This window comes from Phoenix dactylifera, unplaced genomic scaffold (assembly GCF_009389715.1).
Source record: "Phoenix dactylifera cultivar Barhee BC4 unplaced genomic scaffold, palm_55x_up_171113_PBpolish2nd_filt_p 001015F, whole genome shotgun sequence".
Classification (NCBI taxonomy): domain Eukaryota; kingdom Viridiplantae; phylum Streptophyta; class Magnoliopsida; order Arecales; family Arecaceae; genus Phoenix; species Phoenix dactylifera.
In genome coordinates, this window is record NW_024068369.1 from 26,771 (window position 1) to 37,885 (window position 11,115).

General features: G+C 35.7%; 1 protein-coding gene across 4 annotated transcripts in view; it reads right to left on the minus strand.

The window, feature by feature from the left end:
• The window catches only part of LOC103711390 (clustered mitochondria protein-like), a 28,867-nt gene extending 19,028 nt beyond the window's left edge, over window positions 1-9,839 (minus strand). The window contains exons 1-8 of one of the 4 annotated variants that reach the window (XM_026806353.2): window positions 9,617-9,839; window positions 8,666-8,930; window positions 4,601-4,662; window positions 2,288-2,477; window positions 2,062-2,193; window positions 1,685-1,832; window positions 995-1,188; window positions 818-919 (exon numbers count right to left, since the gene is read on the minus strand). In XM_026806353.2, coding sequence (XP_026662154.2) covers window positions 818-919; window positions 995-1,188; window positions 1,685-1,832; window positions 2,062-2,193; window positions 2,288-2,477; window positions 4,601-4,662; window positions 8,666-8,921 — 1,084 coding nt within the window. In that variant the 5' untranslated portion in view covers window positions 8,922-8,930; window positions 9,617-9,839. Of the gene's footprint in view, window positions 1-817; window positions 920-994; window positions 1,189-1,684; window positions 1,833-2,061; window positions 2,194-2,287; window positions 2,478-4,354; window positions 4,485-4,600; window positions 4,663-8,665; window positions 8,931-9,616 lie in introns of those variants that run through there. The other 3 variants (XM_017843859.3, XM_008797517.3, XM_008797518.4) reach the window with 3 other exon arrangements.
• Between the last annotated feature and the right edge of the window lie 1,276 nt (window positions 9,840-11,115).

Sequence of the window (11,115 nt, forward strand, 5' to 3'; positions counted from 1 at the left end):
TACAGCACATTTACCATGGAAATCTGGGTATGCAGCCAAATGTTTGCTCATATTATCTTGTTTGAACAAAACTGATGAAAAAAAAAATTGCAAAAAATAATTAAAATTACAGAATCTAACTTTAATCAAGTTATTTTTCTGACAACATCTATACCATAAGTCATCACATAGAGCGTGTATACAGACCTACAATGTACCACATGAGATGTAGTGCACCCGCAATTTTGCACTTGCAAGCAACTACGTTTGCTATAATATGAACTGATGATCATCTTATACAACAAATCATTGCAAGTGCCAAGGGAACAAAATGGCATTATGTGTCTGAAAAGGATCCAAAGCAGCATGCAGGATAATTGGAAGAGCACCAACATGGTTTTAAACATGGACACAGACCATGAGTCAGATCTGGTCCCAGCAATAAAAATTATTATATATGTGCAAGAAGCCTGTAGAACAAAACTCATATCTTGAGAGCAGTGACTAGCCTTCTTTTAAAGCCAGTGGACCTTAAGAGACTAAACACTTACTGTTTTCAGTTACAGCAAACACAGACCCCTTGTATGTCGTTTGCAGCTATATAATTTCATGAATGGAATTTTAGGAACAACTACGGAGGAATTTTCCCAAAAAAAAAAATCTTAGAAAAAAGAGAGTTTCATGAAATAAAGGAAAGTAATAATCTGTAAGATAATGTCCCGAGAAAGTTGAACTTAAATTTGAAGAGCAGTGCATCTTCTAATGCAAGAAAAACCAAGAAAGAAGTTAAGACAAAAATCTCAACATAAAGAGTACAAAGGTCAGCTGCCATTTATACCAGGAATGGGATAGTGCCCCAACCATGAATTTGGTGGCAACAGGGATTGGACGGTTTCAAAAGGATGTGCAGAAGCTTTCTGGTCCAAAATTTCACGAAAACCTTCAAACATATATCCATTTGTTAGAGTTACGCACAAAATATCAAAATTGTTGTTGTTACAAAAAACTTGTCCACCTTTCTTGAACTTGGAGCTGATTTTTTGCAATAGACCAATTAGGGTACTTGCTTCATAAGCAGGCTTTAATGGTCTTGGATCCAATATACTCCCTGTGCTAGAGTTCACATAAAAAGCTTTTGTCGTCCCTGTGATGCAAAACTTATTTCCTTCTAATGTTACTACATCAATATAGATCAGATCTCCAACTAGCCTGAAAAAGAAAAGGAACAAAATTAATTAGCTATACTCCTTCCTAACACAATGTGCTAAAAAAGTGACTGCTGTTTACTTTGTAACTTTTGTAATGGTTAAATTTCTAAAGATCAAAGGATGTTCAAACAGAAAAATGTAGCCAATGATGTGCAATGCCTTTAGACACAGTACGTAAGAAGATGCGGTCATAGTGGTAAATCTTTTTTTGTGTAGGTAAATAATGACATACTGATTCAGAAAAAGAGGCCATAACGAAGGAAATTATTTATAAAGGGGTAGACAACCGGTTTGTTCTTCTATTTTTCCAGAGAACTCCTAGTTTCCAAGATATAGTTGGACGGAAGGTTAAACATAGTGAACTTCAGAAGAAAGTTTTCGATTATACAAACCAATCTACTAAATATTGTATTGTAAGTGGGTTAAAATTTGTGAAGGGAACATTACACAGATAAAGATAGAAGCATAGAAAAAAGAACTAAGGAGAAAGGATTTACTTTCTGTAAGTTGGAGGAGAGTTGAAAGAAGAAAATACAATGCTTTCCACACATTTGATCTCATGAGGTATTGGTGTCACCAAATTGTGGAGGGAACCCATAAAATCCTCCATGAAACCTAACCCATCCGGAGTTTTTGTTTTCACATCTGTATAACAATGAGAAGAACAGTAAAAAGGCGATAAGAAATGATGGTAAAACTGCATCTACTCCAGCTTCAAGGAAATTCACCCCATGTGAAAGATGCAATTAAGTTAAAAAAGGCAGAAAACGATATGAAACTGTAATCCAAATGATGGACTTTTAGTTTATCATAATAGCTAACTACAGAGACAACATGCATGAGGTTGAAAACATTGCACTTGGCAGATAGAAACCTGAAACTTTTTGTGGTGCAGTTTTGTGCTGCAAAGCTAACAATGTTGATAATGAGACATGAGGAGTTGAAAGAGAGAGCAATTCTCGGGCACGGCGTACATGTGACCTAATGGATCTTTCATCATATAATGCTGCAAAAACACAGACATAATGCCACCTGATTACTACTGATACAACCAAAAAGCTGAACAGATAAAAGAAACTTAGTAAATAAGGTGCACAAACCAGCAACCATCTCTAAGGTGCAACCACCAGCAGTAATATCTGCAACTTCAGAAATTTCATTGTAATCCTCTAAATGATGAACCGAACCATCTTTAGTATGTAGAATTAAATCATAGCAAGTAAAGAAACAGGTCTCTGGAGCATCAAGAAGGAACTGTCTGATATCCATCACAGAATCTCCTGGACTTAGCTGCACATCCAAAATCAAAATTAGAATTTGTAGAGGTGCAAATTTAATGGGCAAGGATAAAAGAAGCTTTAGAATACTTCAATTGTTGAAGCGCATCAAAGACAAACATCAGTAGATAATGTTATTTCAAAGTACAACTAAAGAAGTTATAAAGTATGAACCACACACAAAGAAACAAACTAGTATAAAGTAACCCTTTTTTGTTTTTTTGGTACAATGGCTACTCGCACAACTCTAGTGTGAGTACAACCAACAGAATCAAGAGAAAGGAGATGGCGTAAGGGTGGAGGGGGGCTACAAAACATGTCCAAAGGACCTCTCCCAAGTGTTGAGTAGCAAAGGAGGCGAGTGGAACTGAGCATGGTTGCCACCTGATGGCACCATTCTAATCAAGCAAGCTCAAGGAGACCAGGTTTTTAACAGTCACGTTGCATGATTTAGGAAAACTTCGTAACAGCTTTGTCAGTGAGTTGGTTGCCAGCCAGCTGGCACAGCTAGTCATTTTTTGGAATTCATGGCCAAAGGACTAGTTTTGAAGATTAGTCATCTTTTGGAATTTCATGGCCAAAGGACTACTTTTAAAGATTTGAGCTATTCAACTAAGAAATGAGTAGGAGCAGTTCCCAGCTTCTTCTATCTTCATCAATTTTTAATATAAACAACAAATTATTTATTACATTCTCTCTTCTGTCTACTTTGGTATGTCAGAAATATTCTTATTATGTCTTTATCTTGCTGCACTAAAACTCTGCAGTTATTTGCTCTTTTCCAATGCAATCTGCAAATCAGATGAAAACAGGTAAGTTCTCTCTTGATTTTCTTTAAACTGTTTCTGTTGCGGATCAGCCCACTGTTATAATGACAAATCAATCAATCAATATGCAAACCCTCTCTCACAGGTAAGACATGTGGAAAGCAGCATCTGCATGATATAGGCTAAATGTTCTTGCCTCTTCAATTGATTTTACTTCTCTATTAATCTGTAAAATTAATGCTAAGCAAAGCTTCATCAGCAACAACGAAGACAAAAAGGAAAAATGCCCATGCAAAGTGACAACACTACTGAATTATTGGATACTTGGATATCTAAATTTCTTTTGCATTAAAAAGTTAGATTGTTGCCCAACCAGGATAAAGCAATAGAAGATTGTATAGATGTATGTAGACCTCCAAATCATGAGTCCTGAATCTAGAAAAAGAAATCCCTTAGGTCCCTCAACAGTGGCTGCGTGCCTTTTATCATATGCATTACTAGAAGTAGACCCAACTCATATGGCAGACCTCAACAAATTACTATTTTCTCATGGTGTTTGATTTTTTTGAAAAACATACAGGGCATGATACCATTTTACAAACAAAAACAATTATTATCTCCCTATACATTGCTATACTGTATTAAACTTCTGTATACACTCAAGAAAGTGGCATGATTTCACCTTTCAATACCCCAGTCACTGATAATAGGCTTTATAAATATTAAGGGAGCATGGTGATTTCTCGCACCAAGCTAGCATGAGCTCGAGTAAATTCTATTGTAGACAGATGCCAGTTTCCCCAATGATTTACAGATCATCAGGAAAAGTAAAAATAACTAACAAAAAAAGAAAACAGCCACTAAAATTCCACATGAAAAAGCAAAGTACAAAAGTAACTGCGTGTGAACTAATTCAAAAGATAGAACACTAGAAAATGTATAAAGAATCTTTGAACGCTCACAAAAACAACAAACCTAAACTTCCATTAATAAATTGCTAAAAAAAGTTATGTATGCCTGCAGACATGTGAAGATGGACCTCTGCATATGAAACAAGCATACGCAAGTGTGCATATATGTGCCTCATAAAATGCATGGGACAGAACCATTGGATTGCTCTTACTAGAAGCAAATTCTTGATAGCTACATGTCCCCTTTCACTGAAGGTGCCAGCTAGCCTGCTGGTGACATCCCTTCGTGGTTGCGCCCAATACATGTGAACCTCACCATCATCAAGGTTAAGGGGTTTAAGGCTATGGAGGAAGGGCCACCTCATCAGTCTAGCGCACTAAAAATTTTTAAAAAAAAACACAAAAGAAGACTCCCATTGCCTAAAAATACATCCCATATTTGTTTATGAACAACTTACCTGCAACTCTAGCTTTTCCCCAGATTGTGTCTTCACAGAAACAGGGTAAAGATGAATCTCACCTGCCCACCAAAAAGCGCACAGTTTCTTAAAATTGCTAGCTCGAATTTTGATTGGTTCATGAGAGAGAGAGAGAGAGAGAGATGGCCAGTTTTTAAATGCCCCTAAATCACATTAAGCTGATCCAAAGCCGATATCATATTAGAATTGCCATTAGTAAAGATGATTAGTAGAAAAAAGTGCATAAAAAACAAACCAACAAGTGAAAGGAACCCAACCAGGAGTTCCAATCTATGCATGGAAAATTCAAATGGATCATAAACTTTGCTGTTATAATGAAGCTACTGACTTTTCCAATACAGTCAGAAAAATCAGTAGCAAACCCACAAATATGATAGCCCATAGTTATGATTGTTAGTAGATAAAAAAGTTATTACAGCAAAGTGAACAAAGGACTATGATGGCAACGAACAAATCTTGCCTTATTTATTCTTGTCTCATCCATAAGGCTTTTTTTTGTGTTTATCTACAAAAACATGGGGAGAAAAGTTATCATGAAAATAATGGGGTGATAATGAAAACACGTAAAAAAGTTGGAGCTGACTGGATGATATGGAGGGGTATTTCTAGTGTACTATGTGATCAATGCATACTTTGGCGTCTTGAAGGAAAATTCTATGAAATAGAAATAATGCATGCCATGTTGTGTGGTTGAAATTATTGCACAATAAAGTGGATCCAAGAAAATAAATTAAATGTACTAGAAAAATGTTGAGTTGGATGTGAAAACAAAAGGCTGAAGTGAGAAAGTGAGAAACAAGTTTATCAAAGGAGTGGGAGTTGCACAAGTTAAAATAATAGAGACTCAAACGAGATGGTATGGATATGTCCAACAAAGATTTGAGGGGGTTCCAGTAGGAAAGTATTTCAATTTTTGTCGATGTAGGAGGAAAAGACGAGAGCTAACACAGACTAAAATTGTGAGAGGATATGAGAAAGCGTGAAATAACAGTTAAATCTAGCTTTAAATAGGAATGCTGGGCAAATAAGGACTAAGAAAGTAGACAGCAATAGTTAGGAGTTGGAACATGGTATGATGGTTAAGGTTGTGAACCTTCTAGTTATGGTCTAATATTAAGTTACAATAAGAGGAGCCAACGAAAAGGAAATGAAGGAAAAATGAAGGGTTTCAAGGACAAAAAGTGCCAAAAATGAGTATGTTCCATGTTTATTCAGGGGGTATATAGATTTTTCATGTTTCCTGAGTGTTCTTAGGAGGATAAAGCATTGGCCATTATGGGAAGTTCTTGTTTATATTAAGTTCTCAATAGAAAGTAGGATTTAAACAAAGTGATTAGAAATGCAAAACCTGGGACCTTTTTAACCAGAAAATCAGAAATGAAATAAAAATTAGTTTTAGGTTTTCCTTTTTCTCACTTTCTGATCATCTTTTAGCATTTTCTATCTTCTTTCTCAACAGCTAGACCTTTGGATTTTCCTTCTTTTCCACTTCTGTGCAACCTCAACAGCTACTTTCCTTCTTTTTCAAACCATTTTCAACAAATGCCAAGTTGCATCCATGGAGATTACTAAACCCAACATACAAGAAACTTTTCTACTAGCAAACACATATGCATGCGAACACGCATACATATATATATAGAGAGAGAGAGAGTTCAACTAACATCCTTCTAATAGGATTAAAATCTCAATTTTACTAATCGGATATTGATCGTGGGCATTCCAAATAGAGGATCTAAATAGTTAAAGTACCAATAAATCCAAAATACTACATTTTGAAGGCCTCTTTCCTATACATTTTTTGCCCAATAAGTAATGGGCATTCAGAATTGAGGATTCTGGACAATAGATGGATCCTATTTATGGAAATGCGTCTTTGGGATTGCAAAAATAGGAAAGTATAGTGATGAATTTGATGTTTCGACCAAAACTCAGTAACCAAGATGTTTTGGCTTTGGCTGGAACCACTCCAAAACTAAGGGACTGCATACTTGCAATCATACATGTGTATATGTGTGTGTGTATATATATATATATATGGATGAGTATATATGTATGTGCGGATGTGTATATATGTATGGGCAAATTGTAAAGCTATTTTGCCTTTTATACATGTTTTTCTTGATTTTTGAAACACTTATAAAGAGTCAAACTTAATTAGAATTTGAGAAGAATTAGGTGCATTTTGACATCAAATAATACATATATATATATAGAGAGAGAGAGAGAGATAAGTTTATTGAATTATTGTCGACAGAATTAGCTATCCTAGAGATCAAATCTCAAACAGATTGTCCTCAAATAATTAATGACATGTCGCACAATAAAATGATGTAAAAATGGCTTTTCGTTATTCTTTTTAAATTATAATATTTGTCTGTCTCAAAACTGTAAACACTTTTTTATTTTTAAAATTTTATGATATTTTTTATCTTTTTTGAAATTAAACTGAAACTTCAAAAGTTGAACCTCAACAGATGAAACTTATTTGGTGGACTTGGTAAAACTACACATACCATCAAGCACCTACACACCTATGTTTCCTCATCAATCAGACCTTCAAAACAATGAGTTAAAGAATACATGAAAGAAAGATGGGTTGAGAAGATCATGAAAGGTAGAAAAAAGGAAAAGGGAAGGGCTCCACAGGGTTCACAAGGGGAATATTTAAATTCCAGGCATATTTTTCTGACATGAAAGGAAAGATTCAAGTAAAAAAAGGCCAATTTCTCCTTATTTTGCAAGCTGAACCGCCAATCTGTCAGCACTTTAGTAGATGTGGTCAATGGATTACCTCTTGAAATTCTTCTAGGATAACAAATTTATAAAATATGGAAAGCTGATGATAGCATTACCTAAACACGAGATATAGATGTATCGATTGAAACAGTACTTAAAAAGGAGTTGGCCAAAATGGAAAGTTGTTTTATGATTGTTGCTAGAATATGTATGCTTTTGAAAGAACATTTATTAGCTGACACTTTAGGACAGATTTCCCCATTCACTGATTAGTAATAAGTTCGATGGTTGTCCGCAGGGCAACATGACACTGAGCAATTGAGGGCTCGTTCGGTTCGCGGGAAAAGAAGAAGGAAAAATGTGGTCAACGGGAAAGTAATGAGATGCCTCTTGTTTGGTTGGAGTTTTCAAAGAAGAGAGATGGAAAAATTATATTCCCATGGGAATATGATTCCCACATTTCATGGGAAAGTCTTTCCCATGAGGCGGGAATCACTCCATTTTTATTTTTTCCCAAAAAGGCCCTTCAGTATTAAAGAAGCATTAAAGAGGCATTAAAGATCTAATTTTTATTAAGGGTATAATAGGGATTATACATAACTTTCCTAGGAAAGTGGATGGTCAACCAAACATAAGCACTTTGGAAATTTGTCACTTTCCCATGGTCAACCAAACATGCCAAAAGTACTTTCCTAGGCATCCTCTGCTTCCCAGAAATCATATTCCTAAGAGAAAAAATGCTTCCCGCGAACCAAACGAGCCCAGAGAGTTTAGTTTGCCTTCACCATGGTACAGCAGTTCAGGAGCTCAAAACAGAATATTAGACAGCATATCAGTCTACATGTCATGCATACACATATAGTAACAATGAATCTCACCCAAACCCTATGGTCATCTACATGACAATGAACAGAACATTAGAAAGTCACGATTCAATATTCTTTACACAGGGTGAAAGGACCTTAGAGATCGTAGAATCAAAAGAAAAGACAAAAGCCACTGTTGAGAGTCGACCTCCCTTGCACAATTATATGTATTAATAAGTTCAAGATACATAGAGATTAAAAGATCAACAAAACCACTTTGAAGCACAAAATCCTAGCTAGAAAATCAAAACAAATTTTCTCTTAATGAGTAACCAGGATTTGATTGTAAGATCTCAAAGTTCCAGTATTCTTTTCGGTCAATTGGGCCATGAACAATAACAAGTTACACAGCAAACAAGCATGAAATGGACTCGTCTTTTAGCTGTAAAATAAACAGCCTGAGGGTAACATAACATCAAATGAAGAACAGAGAGTTCACCTTCAGCCTGCTTGGATGTTGTTGCCGAAAGATTTTCCATCTCTACCTTATCACTGATAACCCCATTTGCTGCAGGAGACTTACTGCTTGTGTCTCCAACCCCATTGGCATCACCGTTAGATGCTACCACAGCACGAGCACCACCATTCAAGGATGGAGATGAATCAAGTGGCTTTGATTCTGATTCCCAAGAATCAGCAAGATTGGACTTGAAGGCCCTCCCCTTGTTTTTGGCCTTGTTAGATTTTCCAGCCATCTTTTGATCCTTAAGCCAGTAATAATAAATCAGCGTATCCTCAAAAGAAATATAGTTACCCCTACCACATTACTTAACGAAATATCCTTTTACTACAAGTTTAATGTACTAGATAGAAGACAAGTAATATCCAGCGAGCAGTACTAATCAGTCGGCACAGCACTTTTTGTGTTTTGAAAACTAAAACTACCGTAAATTAGTATAAAAACAAAAAACATTTTCTTAAAATGACAAAATTATACACTTTTATTCATTCAAATATGCTAGAAATGGCATCCTTACTCATCATCCTTCCCCATGTCAAACACCCAACAGTCAACGTAAAAACAAAGATAAAAGAACAACAGATAAATAAATTCCATCAGCGGGAGAAAAACCCTAAACCTAAAAAAAATATGTTGCTCACTAAAACCAACGCTCTTTTCATCAAAAAAGAAGCTCAAACTGCGCATTGATAATAACTGCTTGCTGCTTTCTGGTCCGCATAGAACGCGACTTTAACACCAAATTAAAATTTAAAAAAAATAATAAATTCAAAACATCATTATGATCGAAACCTCAACGACAAGACGATCCGGAGCGGATGAAATCAATCGAGTTCTTCGGACGGGGAGGCGCAAGAGAACTACAGGACGTAGCGGAAAATTAAAGAGCGCCGAGGGAGCGAGATTGGGAGGGAAATGGTAGAGAAAAACCTGAGAGAAAGTGAACAGGCGTTGAGGGAGAGACAGCAATGAGGAGGAGACGGCGGCGCCCAAGGAGATGATGATTGGAGCCCTTCTCCTTGGAAGGCGTTCTTGGAAATAGGCCTTTATTCCCTTTTATATATTTTTTGGAAAAAAGTTCACACGGACAGGGAGATGACCGGAGATTGTTTTTATTTTCGGCTGACTTTTTGATGTATGGTGAGGGGATTAAAAGATACAAAAATGTGTGATGATATATAAGTGTGCGATACTTACTAGTTAGGGTTTTGGTTGGGTTTTGGCATATTAGCGCTTCATTGGGTCCTGAGGGCTGAGATGCCATTGGCCCGGATGAATCAACTTCCTCCAATTTGGTTTTTACTTTAAACTACTGTAAAATATTTGTGCCGGGGATTTGCTTGTCCGCAAGGAACAGGAAACACCATGGAGAATATGTTTGGCCTTCCTGCATTCCATGATTCGCCCCTTGCAGAGCAAGGAAAACTTTGATTTTTTTTTAAAAAATAAATTATATAAATCTTTCTCAGGTTTACTTTTATTATACTTATACCCACTAATTTATTGAATATATACTTTTATCCAATTAAATTAATGGTATTCACTTACATCATATAAAAAGTCAAAATTACTCGTATGTGATAAGTAAATTACAAAAAACCTCTACAATTAGAGATAAATTATACTTGCATCCAATAGTTTGAAAAATCTACGCTTATCCATGAAATTTGTTTTTATCTAACACTTTAACCCATAACTTAGCAGAATGTTAGCCAAACTATTAACTTAAATGGGACCTAAATGCCACGTTCATAAAAAATATAAAAAATGACCAAACTAGCCTTAAGTGATATAATATCAATTCAAAGAGAAGATCAACCAAGAAAGCTTTTGAACTTGATCTCAATAAGTTATTAGAAAATAGTCATATACAAAGAAAAAAGCAATTTAGATTTCTCAAATAAGTTGATACCTTTAAAATTTTCTGTTGCAAGAAATTAACACCAAGAGTTTTATCACTTGAGCCAGCTTGTCCAAAGTCCAAACCAAGCTATGGAACCGCAATTGATGCACCCTCCAAAACGAAGAGTTTTCATGTATGTATTGATTTAGATCTTTTTGATGATAAGTTGCCAGAGCTATGTAGATATAGGAATTCTTACTCGCAGCAACAATATTAAAAAATCATGTCTACAGTATTTGACAAGTAAAACTCAAAATCAGCAAATAATATACAAGCATCTCCGATCTTTATGATGTGGTGAGTGAAAAAGCGAGAATAAAATCTGATTATAAAGAACAAAGGCTGATTGGAAAAGATGCTTGTCATCGGATATCGGTTCGGAAGGAAGCTTATCATTGGTCGCTCGTCATAAAGGAACGCTCGTGGTGGATTGGCAAAGTGGGAAAAAAACTTTAGTCGCTTAATCTCCAAGAGAAGAAAACTCTTGAAGATGTAATACTTTGAAGAGTTTCAAGAGTTGTAAAGT